Source organism: Urocitellus parryii, chromosome 7 (assembly GCF_045843805.1).
Source record: "Urocitellus parryii isolate mUroPar1 chromosome 7, mUroPar1.hap1, whole genome shotgun sequence".
NCBI lineage: Eukaryota > Metazoa > Chordata > Mammalia > Rodentia > Sciuridae > Urocitellus > Urocitellus parryii.
In genome coordinates this window covers 134377158-134399850 of record NC_135537.1, presented here as the reverse complement: position 1 = coordinate 134399850, position 22693 = coordinate 134377158, and the positions used below count along the sequence as shown (strand labels likewise).

At 37.4% G+C, this 22693-nt stretch overlaps 1 protein-coding gene across 2 annotated transcripts in view; it reads right to left on the bottom strand.

Annotated features, from left to right (window-relative positions):
• Positions 1–22693, bottom strand: part of Ankfy1 (ankyrin repeat and FYVE domain containing 1) — an 86834-nt gene that overhangs the window by 32485 nt on the left and 31656 nt on the right. For both annotated transcript variants that reach the window (XM_026393912.2, XM_026393913.2), the window contains exons 4-8: positions 13625–13760; positions 9004–9127; positions 7165–7314; positions 5361–5526; positions 228–432 (exon numbers count right to left, since the gene is read on the bottom strand). In XM_026393912.2, coding sequence (XP_026249697.1) covers positions 228–432; positions 5361–5526; positions 7165–7314; positions 9004–9127; positions 13625–13760 — 781 coding nt within the window. The remainder of the gene's footprint in view (positions 1–227; positions 433–5360; positions 5527–7164; positions 7315–9003; positions 9128–13624; positions 13761–22693) is intronic.

Genomic DNA, 22693 nt, shown 5'->3' with positions numbered 1-22693 from the left:
TGCTGAGAAATTCAAAGACTTCTGTTAATCAGGATGGAAATGTTTTCCACAAATGCCTCTCTCTGGTCTTAGTCATGACATTCATTTGCAGAACAAATAAACATTTATGATTTCAATAAACATCATATTCAATAATGCCAAATACCATGTTTGCCAATTATAGAGAACCATAAAATACCCTTCTTGGATTTGTGCTAAGGTTATCATCTCTCAGTTTCCCAACTTACCTGCCCTTGCTGTCCTGCATGTTGGGATTGGCACCAGCCTGTAGGAGGGCCTCTGCAATCTGTGCCATCTCAGACATCACATCTGTTGAATGTTTCTTTGAACCGTACAATGCCACAAGGTGCAATGGTGTCTCTTGGGCACCCAATGTAGCAGCATTAACAAGGGCCCCATTCTTAATAAGGAAAGTAGAAGCAAAGAGATCTCCTTGAAAAGAAATAAGAGAAGACAAAGTAACATTTGTCAACATTCAGGGTGAGCTATTCTGGTCAATGTTTCCTCAAAAGGCAGCAATCTATAACTGCAGACAAAAAAGAAGGACAAATAGGTAAGTCTGAAGAAATCTCTTGAGATACCTCTAAGTGGAAACTCATCATAAAGACTTAATTCAATAGGCCTCTCGGTCCAATTTTTTATTACTTGTGATCATCTGTCCTGCCTCCTCACCATAATATCCCCTTCATTATCTAAGAAAACCAAGCTTCTAATTTTCAAAGGCTTCTTCTGGTCATTTCTCAAAAAGGGCTTCTGAGATTCCTCCCCAGCACAATTTCTCTCTCTCTACTTTGTTGACTGACCACAATCTAAACCTAAGTAGTACTCAGCTCCAATCTGCTGTACTTGCACACAGATTCCTGTTCAGAGTAAATCCATGTCTGATTTATTACTATAAAAAGTCTTTTCTTGGGGCTGGGGCTGTGGTTCAGCAGTAGTGCACTTGCCAGGCATGTGTGAGGCACTGGGTTCAATTCTCAGCACCATATATAAATAAATAAAATGAAGATCTATCAACAACTAAAAAAAAAAAGTTTAAAAAAAATTTTTAAAAGAAGTCTTTTCTGGGGCTGGGAATGTGGCTCAGGCGGTAGCGCACTCCTCTGGCATGCGTGCGGCCCGGGTTCGATCCTCAGCACCACATACCAACAAAGATGTTGTGTCCACCGAGAGCTAAGAAATAAATATTAAAAAAAAATAAATAAAAAAAAAAATAAAAGAAGTCTTTTCTTTTAGTTCTCATTTCATGCAAAGAAAACAGTCTTACCAAGAAGTTTACTACTGAATATTTGAACAGAGAATCTGCATAAATTATTATTTATAAAACTTTCACATGGAAAATTAACTGGTTGTAAAAATGAAAATTCTTTCCTTTGCCTTAACACTTTTGTATGGAGGGAAAAAAACTTACCTTCATATATTGACAAGAAGCCAAGAATTAAATTTATCTAAAGATATTAATAGTATACAATTGTGGCCAGGTACAATAATGTACATTTGTAATCCAGTGGCTTGGGAGGCTAGGGCAAAAGGACTGCAAGTTTGAGGCCAGCCTCAGCCCTTAGCAACTTAGCAAGACCCTAATCAACTTAGTGAGACTCTGTCTTAAAATTAAAAAGGGCAAATAATGTGACTCTGTGGTAAAGCATTGCTGGGTTCAATCCCTAGTACCCACACCCCAAAAAGAATACAACTGTGAAAATACTTTTGTCAGATACCAATAAAGGAAAGATGACTCTAGATTGGTTACACAAATACATGTCTGAATTCACAACTAAGCAATTTGACAAGTGGCAATTAAATATTAAAATTACTTGTTAAAAAACCAGGTAAAGTATACTTGTCAAGTTCACTTGGAGGATGACAAAGATCATATAATTACTTACATTTTAAGATTAAAGTTCAATCTTCCTTGGATTTAATTCCTTTTATAATTTAAAGACAAAAAAATATTGGCTTTATGTCAAATTTGTTTCTTAAGAAAATAAGGCAAGAATAACAAAGAATTAATGAAATAGGACTGGGGATGTGGCTCAGTGGTTGAGTGCCCCTGAGTTCCTAGTAACTCCTCCCCCCCCAAAAAAAAAAAAAATTCCTAACAAAAAAGTTAAGTTTTTAACAATCCATATACAATTGTTCAGGAAACAGCCAGTAACTTTTATTATTCAATTAATAAAACCATATTTCATACTGTCCCAGTTGGTGCCACTGTTTTCAAATTTACTACAAATAACTGAACAGGGGATCCCTATTTAAGAAATCCATTGATTGATATTGGCTATTGCAGTTTAAAAAGTAGCAGAGGAACTAGATTTTTTTATGAAAGCAACAATTCATCTCCTTGCCTAGATCAGGCTAATCAAAGGAGATGGCTACCAGGGGTCATACATGTGCCTCCTGTGAACTCACCTGAAGCATTGCCTGTTGCATTCTTCTAACAGACTAGTACACCTAGTTAGTAGGATGATCACTATTTTGTTTATAGACTATAACATGTGTCCAGAACTAGACTTAGATGTCACATATTAAAGACCACCCTTTGTTCCTCTTATAATAAATTTTAAGAAGGTTTAACAGCTAACTTAAGTCTATTAGTCAATTTAATCATTTAGGCAGGTCAAAAGACTGATATCAAGGTCAAGTAAAAAAAAAATTCCTACAGAAATTGAATCTGGTTATGGCAATGTAAAAGCCACCATGTTGATCCTACCAGTCAAGTAGTAGTCACTGTGCTAAGTGCACTACTGTCTCTCATGTTCCCAACAACACAATAAAGCAGAAATGATTTCCAATTTGCAAATGAGGAAAAGAAAACTCAGTATGGTCAAATGTCTGTCCACAGGATAAACAGATGAGACAGAATTCAAACCCTGGTACATCCAAGGTCCAAAGTCAGTAATCTGCCCACCACACCATGCCACACTTGAAAACAACAATCTAGTTTATTATATCCACAAATTTGCAGATAATTCATAAATTCAGAATGGAAGATTAAATCATCTGAAAACAAGCATCAAACATCTAAAAACAATTCTTGGCAGTTCATGTAACTAAGCAATCACCAAAATATTGAACAACTCATAGATGTTTTTCCATCAAACATGATTAAACTCCTTGAGAGGAAAGGAATATAATTTTCAGATTTTTTTTTTAAAGCAACAAGTATATTTGTTTCCAAAATAAACATCTCACATACTAAACAGTATGGGAAAGAGCAATTCCCTATGTGGTGAAATCTTTTTCCACTCAAAACATACCCAGAGCCAAGCACCCAACGGCTCTGCATAGTGCACAGTGATGCTTAGGGAAAATGCATCTGCTTTTAAAACTGACTCACTCTAAGGATTTCCCTACCCAATAAAGCAAAATTTCCCTCTCTACCAGCCAATAAGCTCAACACTCTAAAAGATGGCTTAGGAGGATATTTATTTTAAAATCTTTGCTCACAAAGCAACATATATTCCACCAACAAGGAGCAACATGGCAAAAACACAGCAGGAACAATATTTTCATAATGCATGAAGAGAAAGCTAAAATGCACATGAGTAAGATGTGGTGAAGCCAAGCACAGTGGCACACGCCTGTAATCCCAGTGACTCAGGAGGCTGAGGCAGGACGATCACAAGTTTGAGGCCAGCCTAGGAAACTTAATAAGGCCCTGTCTCAAAATAAAAATTAAAAAGGGCTAAGATGTAGCTCAGAAGTAGAGCACTTGCCCAGCATGCACAAGGTTTATGGGTTAAATCCACAGCAACACACACAACACACACTGTGGTGAAATCAGTATATCCTGTCTTTGTTGTCCATAGGGAAACAACAAAAAAGTAGCCACAGCAAAGTTCTTCTGTCAAGCCAACTATCACTCTACAAAATTAAAGCTTCTGACTTTTTTTTTTTTTTTTTTTGGTATGGAGGATTGAACCCAGGGATGCTTAACCACTGAACCACATCCCAACCCTTTTTATTCTTTATTTTGAGAGAGGGTCCCGATGAGTTGCTTGGGGCCTTGCTAAATTGCTGAGGCTACCTCAAACTTTCAATCCTCCTACCTCAGCCTCCTGAGTCACTGGGGATTACAAGCATGCACTACAGTATCTGGTGGCTTTTGACATTTTAAAAAGCTTTCATCTCTCCATAGATTCTCTGTCAAAAATGACCACATCCAAGTAAAGTTGGGCAGCATCCACTTGGAACATATTAATTAATTAATAAGGATATATTAAAAAAAATAAGTCCTATTTTCCCACTTAAAAAGTTAATTCAGGAACCTAAGGTAGGAGGATCACAAGTTTGAGGCTAGCTTCAGCAACTTAGCAAGGCCCTAATTAACTTAGTGAGACCCTATCTCTAAAAAAATACAAAAAAGGGCTAGAGAAGTGTTCAGTGTTAAGCTTCTCTGGGTTCAAGCCCCAGTACCAAAAAAAAGTTAATTCAGGACAGGGGCAGTGGTGGAGCACTTGCCAAGCAAGCAAGAGGCCCTGGCTTTGATAACCAGTACTAGGGGAAAAAATTAGGTTAAAATATTCTGATTGAGGGCTGGGGCTCAGAGGTAGAGCGCTCGCCTAGTTTGCGTGAGGCACTCGGTTCGACCCTCACCACCACATAAAAATACAATAAAGATATTGCATCTACCTACAACTAAAAAATAAATATTCAAAAAAAATGTTCTGATTTTAATCCTACCATTTCCATATTATCTCACTACTGATAATATACTCAAAATAACATTGCTAGAACAAAACAAATCTTAATTATTTTGCTATGTGAAAGTCTGTGAAAGATAAAACACTGACTCCCCAAAATAAGTTTTTAGGCTCTGGAGGCTGAGACAGGAGGATCATGAGTTCAAAGCCAACTTCAGCAATGGCAAGGCACTGAACAGTGAGACCCTGTCTCTAAATAAAATACAAAATAGGGCTGGGGATATGGCTCAGTGGTTGAGTGCCCCAGAGTTCAATCCCCAGTACAAAAAGAAAAAAAAGTTTTTAAGTTTTCCTGGTTTTGGTATTTTTCTTATGTTCATGCTAGGATACAAAAGAAAGACTTTGTATCATGATTTCTGGAGAATGTGATAATGTTGAACAAGTAAATATATCAAGTAAAAGGTACTTCTCAAAAGCCCTTTCTAACCTCCCTCCCTCAGGCCCTGTAAGTCCTATGAACAGCCAAACTAACAAGGCCCGGGTAACAGTTCTTCAATCCCTCCTCTTACTCAAATCAAATTCTAAGTCTTATAGCCTGCAAATACAGACTCAAGATGCCTTAGGAATTTTTGGAACTGAGTCAGGGAGACTTCAAAAACCATATGAATAAAAAGAAAACTGCCTGCAAAGAAAAATATCAAATAGATTTCACCTTACCTCTTTGGATTCCTTTATGTAACAAGCTCCAGCCATTCTTGTCTACCATGTCCACATCAGCTTTATGACTAACCAGCGTGGTAGCAATACTCTCTAGTCGTCGTGAAAGGGCTAGATCTAATGCAAGATCTCCATTATGATCCACTTCATTCAGCTTCCCAGGGAGCTGCACAGAAAAGTTTGTAAATCAGCACTCAGATGGCATAATTTAATATATTTTAACTTCTCCCACCTAGATCCCTAAATATCATCTCTTAGACCAATGTCAAATTTTGGTGCTATGACACGGCTTACTTCCAAATTCAATTCATTCATAAACATCTACCAGGCCTCCTCAAGGCACATGCTTACAGAGAGCAGAGAACTAAAAAGATTACAGAACAGACATAAACAGTACGGAGGACAATGAAGGACCGTGGCAGAAAAGCAGACAGTTCATTAGGGCACAAGTGCCAATGGCAGAGTTCAGAGAACTTCACAGAAAAGAGCTATCATTTTCATGAAAGGCTATGGCTTAATTCTTCCAAGCAGTTTAATGTTTCTTCACACACTGAACACCCAAGATAAAATGTTTCATTCCCATCTGTCAAAAGCCACTGATTTTTATTAAGGTAGCGTGGCAGGCAGTGGTAGGCAGAATAACAGCTCCCCAAAGATTTCTATGTCTAATCCTAGAACTCTGTGAACATACACCTTACATGGCAAAAAGCCCTCTGCAGATGTGATTAAGGTTAAAGGCCTTGTGATGAGGAGAGTATCCTGGGCTATCCAGGAAGGCCCAATCTTTCTAATCACATGAGTTCTTAAAAGTAAAAGAGGGAAGCAGAGGAGTTGGTCAGAGAAATGCAACATTAGAAGGACATGATCTGCCACTGCTAGCTTAAAAGATGGAGACGGGAGCCACAAATTAAGGAATGTGGTAGCACCCTTCTCTGGAAATAGCCAACAGCGAACAGCCAACAAGAAAGTATGTGTGGTTATTGCAGGGGAGGGGGGTGTTGGGGTTGTGGCTTAGTGGTAAGAACACTTGCCGAGCATGTATGAGGCACTGGGTTCAATTCTCAGCACATATAACTAAAATAAAGCTTCATCAACAACAACAAACACAAAGAAGAAGAAAAAGAAAAAAGAAAGAATGAAAGTGGCGATCTTGGTTCTATAACCACAAGAAGCAGAATCTTGCCATTAATGCAAACAAGCAGAAAATGCATTCTCCCCTATAGTTCTGTACAGAAACATAGCCTGCCAATACCTTAATTTTGGTCTGATGATGCCTGTAATGGATTTTCCATCTCTAAAATTGTAAGATCATAAATTTGCATTGTTTTAATATATTAGGTTTGTGATAATTTGTTATAGTAGGGAAAAAAAAAACAGATTTCAGCACCTGGAAGTTAGATATGGTTACAACAACTACCTAAAAATATGAAAGTGGCTTTGGAACTACTCAGGAGACTGAGATTGAAATACTAAGCATGATAGAAAACAAAAAAAAAAACAGGGCTGGGGTTGTGGCTCAGTGATGGAACATTCGCCTAACATGTGTGAAGCCCTGGGTTCGATCCTCAGCACCACATAAAAATAAATAAAATAAAGATATTATGTCCAGCTAAAACATAAATATTAAAAAAAAGAAAACAAAAAATAAATTTCCTTGAACAAGCTATTAATATGTATATGTATATTAAATGTGCATTAAATATTGTGTGCTGCTGGCCCGGAAGGAAGTGAGCAGTACGGTAGGGAAAAACAAGAGCATTACAGCTTTAGAAAAGAGGAAAAAATGGCAAAGCAGCTATAGTACCTGTGAATCCATTTCAATCAGATAAAGGAAGACCACATCTTCTCTCTCCACTTTGATAGCTTTGTGTAATGGGTACTCTGTCTTGGATTTGATCATTTTGTATAACAACTGAGCACCCATACTGCTAAAGTCCTCCTTTCGTAAATCATCCTAGGGATTAAAAACACAATGAATAGCAAAACAAAGAGTTAACAGTAATGACAACTGTCACTTAGTCTGTGTGTCAGGCCCTACTTTAGAGCTTAACATGTCCCAACTAATTCAATTCTCACAAAAACCCCATGAGATAGTACTATTGTCATTTGCATTTTACAGATGAAAAAAAAGTAAAGCATAAAGAGGCTGAATAATGCCAGGCATAGTGGCACACACCAATAGTCCCAGCAACTTTTGAGGCTAAGGCAGGAGGATCGAAAGTTGGAAGCCAGCCTAGATAACTTAGCAAAACATTGTCTCAAAAAATAAATAAGGTTGGAGATGTAGCTCAGAGGTAAAGCACCCCTGGGTACAATCCCCAGTAATACAAAACAAAACGAAACAAAAGAAGCAAAATAACTTGTGCACAATTAGACTGGGAGTAAATGGCTAATAAGCCAGTATCTGGAATCAATAGGCCCACTTCTCACACCTGTACTCTTTACCACAGTACTACTCTCTCTCTCAAGATGGTAAAACATATAAAGTGATGTAATATGGGAAAATGGTTGGACCTCATTCATTCCATTAGCAGAACCCTGAATAGAACTAGATCTCTCAAATTTTTCTGTATCCTATCCTTAACAAAGGCTTAATTTGTTCAGTTTTTACTTGTACTTTACAAGCTACTCCCATGTTTCCAATAAATCTTTACCTCCCCCTCAAAAAAAAAAAAAAAGGTGGTAAAGCATAAGCCAGGGGCTGGGGATATAGCCCAGTTGGTAGAGCACTTGACTCACATGCACAAGGCCTGGGTTCAATCCCCAGCACCACAAAAAATAAAAAAGTACATGCTTACATGCACGCAAGCGTACACACACACACACACACACACACACACACATACACACTGCTGATATCCCCCAAGAACCAAGGCAAATAGAAGCCCTCCCAATGAGAATAGTCCCCACCTCACTAAGCCTACAAAGATGGCAATTACAGAATCAATCAGAACTTTCACAAACAGTTCACCCATTGAGTCGTGGTTTGCCTCCACTACTGCCTGCAAGGCGAGCACTCTACCAACTAAGCTATATCCCCAGCCCCCTCTTAAAAGACAGTTCTTTTAGACACGTTTTCTGAAGTATTAAGACTCTTCCCAACATGTTGTTGCATACCAAGCAACGCACAGAAACTAGTTTACAAAACATAGCCCTGGCATTTTAAAAATGCAAAATGACAACAAAGGCATGTAAAAATGACTCCTATTATGTATAATTACAATGCAACAATAAAGAACGAAAAATTAAAATACATTTAATAATGTCTCCATCTGATGGAGAAAGCAAGGGAACACTCTGAAATGGTGCTGCGGAGTGGAACTTGGGGCCTGCTGGTCCCAAAGTGGCATTCTGCTCCTGCAGTTTGGTCACTGCTTCCACAGAATGAGAGCAAAGGCAAGTGAACTTTCCAAGTCTGTTTCTGAACTTGAGCTACCTCCTAGTCTGAAATCACAGAACTATCAGACTTTCAAAACTGAAAGAGTCTCACAAAATCATCAAATCCAACTACTTATCCTTCAATATTGTAATACGAGAAAACTAGGTGCCACAGAGGCAACTGTTCTCAGAATCAGGTCCCTTGCCTGGGTATTCTGACTGGCAGTGGGAATGCACTGTCCATACCTCTCAATCTCTCACTCACCCAATGACTGGCAATAATCTCTGCACAGTAGTTCATCAGTGTGCTGGCATTCAGTTCCTCTGCAGTCTGATAGAAGCGAATACAGTTCCTAACATTCACCAGGGACATAACACCCTTTTCACATCTATAAGAGAACATTAATGATGAACAGTGTTAACAGGAAAAATAGAGTCACAAATGAACAAATCAAAGCAATAATCTGTGTACTGGTTGGCTATATGTAACACCACTAAAGTACAAAGTTAAACAATGTAGGCTGAGGATAAAGCTCTGTTGGTAGAGTGCTTCCCTTGCATGCACAAGGTCCTGGGTTCAATCCCTATCGTCACAAAAAAAAAAAAATTTTTAAATGTAATTATAAATAAATTATAGACAGGCTCCCATATTTCCAAAGTACTAGAATTTCATTACAATATTATTTTGCTCAGTTCTGGTCAGAATCAAAATAAACTGCATATAAACTTGTTAATGAGCAAAAATACCTCAAATGCCTTAAAAGTAATTACATAAAACTGGCTGGTCAGATACACAGATAATTTTAAAATCAGACACAATAATATGAGACACATCTGTAGTTTCAAACATCAAAGCTCCATTATGTGGACATTATGACTTAAAAATTATTTCAAATGATGCTCTATGCCTCAATAAAATAAAGTCTCCTTAAAAGACCTCCCAAAAGATGAATCTGTATGACATATGAATAATAACTCAATAAAACTACATTTTAAAAGCCCTCCCAAAATATCTATAAAATATAGATACAATTAAAGAGTCAGGCCGTAGAACACCAGGGTTGAGAAAAAGAGGCCACAAAGGATGTCCCCCATAAAACCAGGTTACAAGACTCCTTTGGAATCACTAATAAGAGAACATCAACTTCATCAGGAAAGAGAGAGCTATATAGAGGAAAACAAGCCTCTGATGGAGCACATCCTAACCTAGAAGGCACGGCACTGGAAAGTCCAGAGTTACCTCTACCTCATAATTCCTGGAAACCTAAGCAAGTCTCCCAAGGAACTAGGCCTATGAGGAAAAGAAGTCATGGCATGGTCCTTCGTCTCCCTTGTCTACACATCACCCTACAAATCAGATTTACCTCCAAGAGCAAACTCAGAGGCTTGTATAGTACGGTGGCAGGAGTATTCCCTGAAATTTCACCACTGCTTCTCCTAGACCATATCCTCCACCTAAACTCTTTGCTCATCAGAAAAGCCAAATGTAGTAGAGAGAGCAAAATGAACTATAAGGAAAGAAAGAGCTGGGTTGAGAGCCACTGAAAAAAAATTTTTTTTTCCCTTATACTGGGGATTAAACCTAGGGGTACTCTACCACTGAACTACATTCCCAGCCCTCTTATTTTTTGAGACAGGAACTCGCTAAGTAGCCCAGGCTGGCCTCAAACTTGCAGTCCTCCTATCTCAGCTTCCTAAGTAGCTGCTTCCAGGCTTAGCAAGATTCTCTGAATTTTAGGGCCAAATTACTTGAGTTCTTGTTTACTTCTCTGTAAAATAAGGATGATATTCTACTTCAGAGGTTTGCGGAATCTTGTGTTTTTCAAGATGAAAGAATACTAGATCTACTCATTACAGTTTGAGGTGTACAGCAGGTATACTCATACTATAAATAACTGGCTAACAGATAATTTACAATCTCAATAGGTGAGCTTTAGATTACAGAAGTAGAGAAAGAAGCTGGGGGCAGTGGCTCACACCTATAATCCCAGCTACTCAGGAGGCTGAGGGAAGAGAATCACAAGTTCAAGGACAGCCTGGGACTTAGTGAGACTGTGCCTTAAAATTAAAAAACAAAAAACCCCACGTGACCATGGGAATAGAGATGGGGAAAAGAAAGGAAAAAGGTTGTGAGAAGAACCTGGGAAGAATGAAGAACCAATTTTCAAACCTCTCTAATAAAACCTTAGATCCAGAGCAACAATATAGTCTTAGAATCATTTCTCCATCTAGCTATATATGCAGGCACCTACTTTACAAACTAAGACCAGGGCTTCAGTGCTATCTTCAACTAACATTATTGACCTGGTGTAAATAAGCACCTCTCCCAAGGTGTTTTTTTGTTTTGTTTTAAATCCAACTCAAATCACTATCTAAAAAGGTTACTATGATAGCAAGAATTCCATATGGTACTGTTCCATTCAACAGCATCATATTTCTAAACCTCAATTTTTGTACCACTGGCTTCCCCAAACTCATACCATACCACAGCAAAGTCATTCTGACCTCAGCTATGAAATCAAGGCATTCAAGCAGAAAATATCCCTTTACAGACAGATGAAAACTTTTTCTACTTTTACAATGACACATGTTCAGGAGCTTGCCATCCTAACATGAGGAAGCCTACCACAGAATAATCTCAGGGGGGGTTAAGATTCACACCCGCAGAACACTTTACAAAGCATTTGTACAAATGCAGACAATCTGAAAATTCCATTTTCTTCCTTTTTACTGTCAAATGACAGGACTCAAACATGTTTCATGAAGACAAGACTTTTTTTAAAACTGGCAGATTCCTCATTTTTACTAATTCTAGGATCCCCAGAATGCTATTTGTCATTGGGGTAGCCTATAAATAGTTAACTGACATTATTTACACAACCAAAAACATGTGACCTCACTTTATCTCTCTTCTCTTTTAAAAGTAGCAGAATAGGCTTTCTTCTGAAGGAAAAATGCTTTCAATTTTATAAACAAAAATCATATAGATACATAAAAACAATCAACCTAGTTTTTAAAGTACAAATCAAGCACCACACAAACTCATATGTCTTTTTTTTAATCAGTCTTGTATGTATGTGAGAAACAAAAGAACTGTTGAAAGTAAAACAACAAAAGGTGAACAGTGTTGAAATTAGAGAGGACTGTTTTTTCTTTGTATGAGTCTGTATTTTCCAAATAACATACACTGAACACGTAGTGTGCTTCTACGTGAAGAAAAATTGTACTATTAATTTTTTTCATACACATTCTTATTTTTAATAAAAGCATTTTCTTGCTAATTAAAAAAAAATCTTTTTCATCAAATTGATGATAGTATTGTAAAACCACCAAGATCCCTACATTACAAATGAGCAACACCTGCTTCATATTGAACTGCACACATTTGTCTGAGCCCTTTCACTTACTTATCTCAAACGTGTTATTTCTCCTGCTGACAGTAGTGGGCACTCTGTGACCCTTTAAAGAGCCAATATATGAATCCACTCCTGATCTCTTCCATCCCAGCTCTTAAAGAAAGCCATGATAGAACAATTTAATACCCACATCCAACATTACAAATCTGAGCATCTGGTAATGTTGCTAGTTATGAAACCTAATCAGTCAATAAACAACAAACATTTTAATTAAAGAATCTATTACACAGATTACAATTCTCTAAACCAACCCAAGGGCATTTTTATTAAAGCAATTTAATTTGTAAGCAAGTCTGACATGGTCAATGAGAGAAAGCTCAGGAAATCTGGAAAAAATAATAATAATATAAATCACACTCAATCTAATTAAAATAAGTCTCACTTTACTCTCAGATGGTTCAAAAACAAACAAAAGTTAATTGCAAGGCTTTAACAATAAAATTAGCTTTGCTATTAAGCCAATACTACTTTGCTTATAACCTAATCCTATTGATCTTGGACCTGTTTTTGTTGTTGTTTTATTGGATTCAGATATTAAAATACACTCAAGCCAATATCAATTACAGAAGAGTTAGAAGTAAGCTGTTTACTGATTTGCAAGAAGCATAGGGGGGCAATCCCAGGGGGAACATCAGCTCCATAGTGAAAACAGAGCAAGCAGCTCTAAGCAGCAAAGTCTCTCTTGGTTCTCCTATGTGAGAGCAACACAGCAACAGGTGGAGCATTTCTTGATGGCTGAACCTAGTCTATCACCACCCAGGAGAAAAGCCATTTCTTCATGTACCCAAGAGAATATAAAAGATCACTGAGTGTTATAAAAACATATTCCACATAAAAAGATATTGCAAGGGCCACATCTCCAACTGATGCTCAAGGGCATTTAAGGAGCATTTATTTTTTGTTGTTCTAAAAATGCCAACTTGGGAGAGCAAGAGATAAGATATAAGATATACAGCCTGCTATCTCCTTGGGACCTAAAAGGCAAATAAATAAATTTAGAAACATTAGCTATAAAACTTACTGAACCACACTCTCTTGTATTAATTTAGGCATTGGTATGCTTCCAAAAGTAAAAAGTATATGATCAAGTAAAAGTATATTCATCTCACTAGATGTATCAGAAGGTAGAATAAAATGTCAAAGAAAATAAAATGGGATGGAAAGTTGAGAATTTGAATACTGTACAATAATATTTCATACTCAAAGTATCTGTTTACATAATTATGTAATCTCAGCTAACAGACCACAGGGGGGAAAAAAAAAGAATACCTAAAAGTTTTGGCCAAAAGTAAGCTTGCAAAATAATACAAAACAAGGGAGATACCAGATTCTCTCCCCACCAACACCATTAAAAGAACACCTTGCAAAAGTTATTTACATTAGCAGGAGAAGCTGTTTTCCCAGAGCTTGGAATAATTAAAGCTCAGTCATCACCATCTGAGGTGCTTGAATATATCTGCTGTGACTTGCCTCTCCCTAAGGAGCTGTAGCTGAAACCGATTTGCTAGTTTCATCAATTCAGTCAGGAACACATCATCCTCTCTGAACTCCAGCTCATCTGTGTAGATCCAGCGAAGCATTGTCATTGTCACCTCAGGATTAGCATCTGGTTAAAGAAAGAAAGTAGAAGAATTGAAAAAGCACTGAATGACACACTTAGGCCTTCTTGAGGAACACCTTTAATTTAATACTAAAAAAAAGAAAAAAAAAATTATGGGACACCCAACTCAAAGCAATACTGAGTCATTAAAAATGGCAACAAAGCAGGAGGCATGGTGGTGCACACTGTAATCCCAGCAGCTTGAGACAGGAGGATCACAATTTCAAAGCCAGCCTCAGTAATGGTGAGGCGCTAACCAACTCCGTGAGAGCCTGTCTCTAAATAAAATACAAAATAGAGTTGGGGATGAGGCTCATTGGTCCAATGCCCCTGAGTTCAATCCCTGGTACCCCCTCCCCCCAAAAAATAAATAAATAAATGGCAACAAAGCAGCCTGGGCAACATCCGACTCCAGGAAAATGAAAGTTTTACATAGGATTATGGTTAGGGAAATGAAACCACAAAAATTACAGATCAAATCACCTAGGGACAATATCTGAAACATAAGGCAAAAGTTACCATTCTAATAAAATGATTTTACAAATAAAAATGGAAAGACAGGCACTCAATGAAAAAATGAAAAATGGATATCAACAGGTAATGCAGAAAGATTAACAAAAATTACTAATAAACATTATTATTATAAATAACCACATGCAAATATAAAGTATCTTTTCTCAAGACTAGCAGATTTAAGAAATAAACAAACTTTCCCACAGCAATTATACACACCAAATTATCCTAAGAACACAACTGGGCAAATATGGCAAAATATAATACTAAGAAACTCAGCATGGTGTTGCTTTTAATTACAAAAAACTGGAACAAAAATCTTAAAAGTACAACAAGAGAGAACTGATTAAATAAAGAATAAAATATATGCAGTGGAAAAAATCTGCAGCAATTAAAAATCTATATCTACAATATGAAAAGTTATTTACTTTAGCAGGTAAAAATAGGCTAAAATATATTATAAAACAATATTTCATTTTTGTTGCACGTACTCATGGTTCATATATATGTACCCATGTGTTTATGTGTTATATAACTATACATACTATATACACATGAAGTTTTGTCTATCTAAAGATAGAAGGATATGGGCTGGGGTTGTGGCTCAGTGGCAAAGGACTTGCCTAGCATGTGTGAGGCACTAGGTTGGATTCTCAGCACCACATATCAATAAATAAAATGTCATTGACAACTAAAAAAAAGATAGAAGAATACATATTAAAATATTAAACCAGGCATAATTAATAACTTTATCTTTACTCTTGAACATTACTCGTAAAATTTTTTTTAAAGTTAAAATACAAACTATACAGCAATTTGGAAGAACTGCTTGAGACAAATTGTGGCATAAAATATCTAAACTATTATTTCAACTAAAACCAACTTTGATTAGTCAAAATGAGTCTAATGATGAGAATGATGTTCAAAGGACCACTTGAAGCTGGGTGTGCTATAGTACACCTGTAATCCAATCAACTCGGAAGGATGAGGCAAGAGGACTGAAAGTAAGATCTTGTCTCAAAATAAAAATTTAAAATTCAAAACGGCTAGAGATTTGACTTAGCATCCCTAAGTTCAATCCCTAGTACCAAGGGAAAAAAAAAAAAAAAAGGACCATTTGAAATCATGGTCTTTATCAGTGGTTCTCAAAGTGTAGTCCTGGGCTGCCAGAATCAGCATCATAGAGGAGGAACTTGTTACAAAGTCCAAATCTCAGGCCTACACCAGACCTCAAAATCTGAAGATGGGACAAGCATTTGTGACTAAGTCCTCTATGTTATCCTGACCTTCATGAAAGTTTAACAAATGTGCCAGTAAAGTAGAGCATCTCTGTCATCCCAGTTCCTTGGAAATTTTGACAGAAGGACTGCAAGTAGAGCCCAGCTTGAGAAGTTTGACAAGACCCTGTCTCAAACGTAGAAAAAAAAAAAAAAAAGGGTTGCGGGTATAACTCAGTGGTACAGCCTAACATGCTCAAGGCCCTGGGTTCAATCCCCAGTACTGAAGGGGAGGAAAAAAAAAAAAAAAAAACTAAAGAAAGAATAAGAAAAACTCTTAATTATTTATAAGAAGTATAATAAGAGCCAATAACATTTTATTAATAATTAGGCAATAGTTCATTAGCTCTCATTACATATAGTGGTGAGGAAAGATCTAAAGAGAGTAATATCAAATGGAAATTGAAGACCTCTGATTTATGTGAATCAGGTAAAATTTATCATCACCTGAAATGATCAGGCATTACAAGAAAAAAAATGAATAATGGGGAGAAAAAGTGAAATACCAGTCATTATGTTAAAGTTTGATTCTTTTTTCTCTTCTTTGGTAATATAGTAACAGCATTTTAAAAATGTTTTACGGGGAAACATTTTAAAATTAAACAGAAAGTTAGATTCATTTTAAAAATTTACTTAAGAACAAGTACTTCAACTAAGCTTTAGGTATTTCTTTGGGATTTTTTTTTTTTTTTTTTTGTGGTGCTGGGAATTGAACCCAGGACCTTGCACTACATCTCCACTCTTTTTATTTTATGTTGAGACAGGGTCTTGATAACTTGCTCAGGTGAGCCTTGAATTTATAATCCTCCTGCCTCAGTCTCCTGACAAGCTAGAATTACAGGTGTACACCACCACACTGTAAACTAGATTTAATACTTATATCATCTTAATAAAAAATTAAAAAAAAAAGTGGGTCATGCAACTGTCCAGAGTTGCTCCAAATGTGAAAACACAAACTATTCCTCTCATATAGCCTTATTTTGGAAAGACAGCTTCTTCTTATCTGATAACAGAATTATCACTACCACTGCCTGTGGGAGGCCATCCTCAAACATGATTTGAGTTACCTCCCTGGCTGGGTGAGAGGTGCTTGGACACAACGGTGTTAAAGCCATCCCACAACCCTGTCCCAGATACGAGGGCTTGTCCATGCAGAGGTGTGCCTGGCCACTGACCTGAAGACCCAATCGCTGGCCCTGACCTTGGGATGCTGCCCCCCTTAACCTTCACTGGATGGGATTTTCCCTTGAATTTTTTGTTCCCCAATAAAAGCTCACTCCCTGGCGCGCGCGCTCTCTCTCTCTCTCTCTCTCTCTCTCTCTCTCTCTCTCACTGGCCTCTTCTGTAAACCTCGCCACCACATTAGGTGGCTGGAGGCGGGAGCTAGGAGAAGCCTTCTAGGAGCTGGGGTTTAAAGGTAAATGAGAGTCTGTCTCTTTAATTAAAACTAACCAGCAATTTCTTATGCATCGAATCTTCTTTTATGAAGCTCACGCTGGTCGGGTGGCAGAACTGCCCCCCAATATCTTTCTTGTAGTAATCTCTCTTTAATTGTATGAAAATTTGGTTGATTTCTTTTAATTGCCAAAACCAGGAAGATTCATTTGTACGACAAACAAACCAAACTTAAATAATGATTAAAAATATCTTTTTTAAACCACCTTAAACAGCAATTTCCTGGGATGCTTTAATATTTCAATCAAAATGAGGTTCAAGTTATTTCTAAGCTTTCTCATTTTGGTCTCTTCCTTTAATCTCCAAAATATATGGAGAATAAATTCATTCTGAGATTCATGCTAAGCAGCCAATAGTATAAAGATAGGCCACAGGGCGGGTGTGTACTTCCAACTGTATTCTTTTAGGCAAATTGAACAGTCTATCGGTTTCCAGCCTACTTACAGGAACAGCTAGTTTAGGAAATAGCCATAAAAGTTAGATGACACTATATACCAGGAGTTTTCTTCTTCTTTTCTCCTTTTTGTACTGGGGAACCGAACTCAGGGTCACTCTACCACTGAACTACATCTCCAGCCCCTTTTGTTTATTTTGAGATAGGATCTTGCCCAGGCTGGCCTTAAACTTGCAATCCTCCTGCCTCAGCCTCCCAGATAGACTAGGAGTTCTCTTTAAAGACATCAGACTAGGGGCTGGGGATGTGGCTCAAGCGGTAGCGCACTCGCCTGGCATGAGTGTGGCCCGGGTTCGATCCTCAGCACCACAAACAAACAAAGATGTTGTGTCCGCCAATAACTAAAATGTTGAAATTCTCTCTTTCTAAAAGTAAATAAATAAAATAAAAATAAAGACATCAGATTTAAGAGAAACTAGTTTGCCACCATGCCATGCATGGAATATCTACTGCTAGAGGCAATCACTCCCTCAATAGACCCCAGCACACAAACATGAAAATTCTGTGACTTGAAAGAAGAAAAGTAACAGCCAAACTTCTGTTTCACTGTAGTCCAGAATGATGTAGACATACTCTGGAGAACTTGAGATTTTCTATGAGGCCAAAGGTTTTGTTTTTGTTTTTAATTTGATTTTAAATGAATATTTTATAAGATATTTTAAAATGAAGGGAATAAGCTTATCTGTATGCAATTAGCCATTAAATACAGAATCCTGAATTAATTAATTCTGTTTTTTAAGTCCTCTAATCCATCAAAAGCTGAGAAACGTGTTTTGAATCTTCTTCAAATGAATTGGGTTTATTCTTCTTTTTTTTAATAGTTGGACACAATACCTTTATTTCACTTATTTATTTTTATATGGTGCTAAGGATCCAACCCAGGGCCTCGTGGGTGCGAGGCGAGCACTCTACTACTGAGCCACAACCCCAGCCCCCTATTCTTTTTTTTTTTAAACCTCCGGTTTAATTAAATTCTGAGTTTCTAACTATTTTCCTTATCTACATAAAAATTTTTGATTAATAAACTTAAAAATTCTTGGCAGACTGTACCTTTAATCAATAAACACATTTTGGCCCAATGAATGATATACCCTTATATATAACCTCTTGGAATAAAATTAAACACTAAATCATACTTATAAATAATCCCAGGGTCAAAAAGAAATACTAACAAGGACAAGAATTTCAGTTCTGTTATGATAGGGTAACAACCTATCCTATTATAACTGATTATGGCTAAAAACTACAGAAAAACAAGTACCCGAGGATTTGGAAAAGTAAAGAAAAGCAAGGTAATTATGAAGAAAAGCAAAATTTAAGAGCAACCACACTGGATGAGTTTCCCAATTCTTTTTTTACTCTTTTGGCTCTGCCCTGAACGTGGACTCCAGTAAAGGAGCAGAACTGCCACAGTTACCATAGGAATGGCTAAAATGCCAATAAAAAACGGTCTTTCTGGCCAACTGAGCCAGGAAAAGGAGCCCCTCAAAACTAAATAACTAGGAAAATTCCAAAGTAAAGATAGTCAGGAAAGGAGATCTTCTAATTTTGTGTATGAACCTTCACTGGTTTGGGGCTCATCTCTGAGCTACTCATGCATGAACAATCCAATCCCATCTGGCTTTAAGAATTAAAGGGAGCTGGGCTTGGTGGTGTGTGCCTGTAATTCCAACTACTAAGGACGCAGAGGCAAGGGAGGACCACAATTTTGAGGTTAGCCTCAGCAGTTTAGCAAGGCTCTAAGCAACTTAGTAAGACTGTGTCAAAATAAAAAGGGTTGGGGAAGCAGCTCAATGGTAAATAATCCCTGGATATATTCCTAGCACTAAAAAAAAAAAAAAAAAAAAAAAAAGAAAAGATATCTATATAGCTACCCATAGATGATCACAGCTCTTTCTGTCTGAATCTAGAGATTCAACATTTTTCAGAAGTTTATACAGGACCCAGAGTCCAATGCTGCAGTCTGGCTGGGCACACAATCACGAGCCACTCACAGCTTTGCAGATTCAAACAGCAATTCTTTATTCCGGAACTCACACCGGCCCTCTACAAACACGTTCTGGGGAAATTCACGTTCTGCCCGCAAAATTCACGTACTCCACCAGGCTTTGAATCCCAAAAAATGCTGAGAGCCATTGCCAAGTAGGAATGACACATCGAAATTTACTTGCCAGCGTACCCCATGTTGCTTAGAGGAAGGACTCGTGGAAATGGACTTGCCTTGGACATTTTGCAGTGACATTGCATGTATGTTTGAGAAAGGTGACCCTGCTCAAGGACCAGGGTGGATCCGGGTTTAAGGAGGATCCTACTGGATTAGGGCGGATCCGGGTTTAGGGAGTATCCTGCTCCTTGGATTTAGGGCTGTTCCAGGTTTCAGGTGTATCCTGCTGATTGGAGCCTGGTGGAGTACTTAAATTTTGCGGCAGAACATGATCTTCCCCAGAACGTGTTTATAGAGGGCCGGTGTGAGTTCGGGAATAAGGGTAGCTCGTGATTGTGAGCCCAGCCAGACTGCAGCAGTCCACAAAGCATAACAGAACATATCATGAGATCCAAGATAAGATAAAATCCAGGGGCTGGGGATGTGGCTCAAGCGGTAGCGTTCTAGCCTGGCATGCGTGCGGCCCGGGTTCGATCCTCAGCACCACATACAAACAAGGATGTTGTGTCTGCCGAAAACTAAATAAATAAATAAATATTTTTTAAAAAAAGATAAAATCCAAAATTATGACATAGGAATAACCAGGAAAATGTGTCCATTTCTTACATTAAATACAATCGACAAAGCTGGGCACAGCGGTTCACACCTATAAAACCAAGGACTCAAGAGGCTGAGGCAGGAAATGGCAAGTTCAAGGTCAGCCTGGGCAATTTAGCCAGACCCTATCGCAAAATAAAAAACTAAATAAACTAAAAGGACTAGGGATATAGCTCAGTAGTGTCCAAGGGAGGGAGAAAGCCAAATCAACAGATGCCAGACCTGAAATGACTCAGTTGTTAAATTTATCTCAGACTTAAGAGCACCCAAATATAACTATGCTTCAAGAGTTGAAGAAAAGCAAAGTTAAAATGAAAGGATAGGCATTTTTCAGCAAAGAGATGATTTAAAAAAAGGAACAAGCACAACTTACAGAACTGAAAAATACAATATTTTTAATAAAAATTCACCCAATAAGCTCAAAAGAAGAATGAAAATGACAACAGAAAAAGTCAATTAATTTGCAGATTAAGAGAATTAACCAATCTGATGAGAAAAAAAAAATTAAGGAGACCTGTGAGACAAAAGATTTAGTATATGTGTAATTAGAGTCTCAGAAGGAAAGACAAAGATTAGAGAAAAGAATATTTGAAAAAATGATAGTCAAGAACTTTCCTAATTTAGTGAAAACTATAACAATAGAATCAAGATCAGTGAACTCCAGAAAGAAAATAATATTCAGACATATCATATTCAAATAGATGAAAAGTAACCATAAATAAGATATCTTAATCATCTCATACCCATTAGGTTGGCCATTATCAAAAACACAAAAAGTAGCAAGCATTGATAAGGATATGGAGAAATTAGAACCCTGTGTACTACTGGTAGGGATGTAAAACAGTCCAGTCACTACGGAAAACAATATGGCAGTTCCTCAAAAAATTAAAAATTTTTAAATTTTTTATTTATTTTTTTGTGGTGCTAGGGATTGAACGTAGGGCCTTGTACATGCGAGGCAAGCACCACATAAAAATAAATGAATAAAATAAAGGTATTGTGTCCAACTACAACTAAAAAATAAATTTTAAAAAATAAATAAATAAAATATTTGAGGTGCAACCAGATTCACACAATGAAAAAGTCAGTATCCTAAACTTTTTAGAGTATGAGATAAGCCTGGTACAATGATGCATGCCTGTAATACCAATAACTCAGGAGGCTGAAGCAGGAGTATTCCAAGTTCGAGGCCAGGGTCAGCAACTTAGTGAAACCCTGTCTCAAAATAAAAAATATAAAGGACTGGGGATATTCAGTGATAGAGCACCCACTGGGTTCAAACCTCAGTACCAAAGAAGAAAGGAGGAAAAGATAATTTAGTAACATGATTTAAAAAAAAAAAATAAAAGTTGAAAGAATTCCAGAGAAATATTTAATATAGGTAAAAAGAAATTATTGAATTGGCTAAACATAAATCAAAAAGAACAATTAAGGAGCCCAAACCAAATTTGAATAAACCAATACAGACAAATTTAGAAAAATCAAAGACTGGAGAGAAAAACATGAAATCAACATTTAGGATTAAGTAATGGGATATGAGAACAAATTTTTTTGAGCTCTGAGAGAATGAATCCCTAGGCTGGGGCTGAGTTGTTGGCAGTAGGCCATAGGCTGTTTGAGTGTCCACATAATGTGAGAGCTAACTTCCCTTAAAGAGAACAATCCAAAGGAAAGATCGAGGAGAAAGCCACAATGCTGTTTCCAAACCTGTCTCTGAGGTAACATGTTCTCACTTTTATCACATTCTATTCATGAGAAGTGGGTCAGCCTATCTTTAAGAGGGGCATTAGAATCTACTTTTGAAGGGAGGACTATCAAAGAATTTGTGAGCATATTATTTATTTATTACCAGGGGCTTCGATAGCCAGGGGCACTTCACCACTGAGCTACACACCCAGTTTTTTTTTTGTTTGTTTTGTTTTGTTTTTTTTAACTTTGAGATAGGGTCTCAACAGATTGCTTAGGGCCTCTCTAAATTGCTGAGGCTGGCCTCAAACTTGCCTCAGCCTTCCAAGTCACTGGGAACAGGAATGCATCACCACGCTAGGCATATAAGCATATTTTAAAACTTTCATAGATGTCATCAAAAGGAACATAGCAGCAGCAAAAGTTAATGCTGAAATTGAAATTCTTGAGCTAGTAGTCACATAATATTCAACAGATGTCAAGTATTGCTGTATCTCTTGAAAAGTTGAAATAGCACACAAATCCTCCTGAGTTTGCTGCAGTACCTTGGGGTGCCTCAGAACAGAGTTTGAGAACCTAAACTCATTCCATGTATAATGCAACCTCCTGAGATAGTGTTTCAGTGAATAGCTCTGCTAACCAGAATGAAAAAGAGGAAAGAAAGATGCGTTCTACTCTTTAGAAAGGCTTGACAGGACCCAGAACACATTCCAGGAGAGCTGAATAACTCATACCCTAAGCTCTTATGCCAGGAATCATAAGATCTTTGCTTGAGAAAGCATGCAAGAAACCC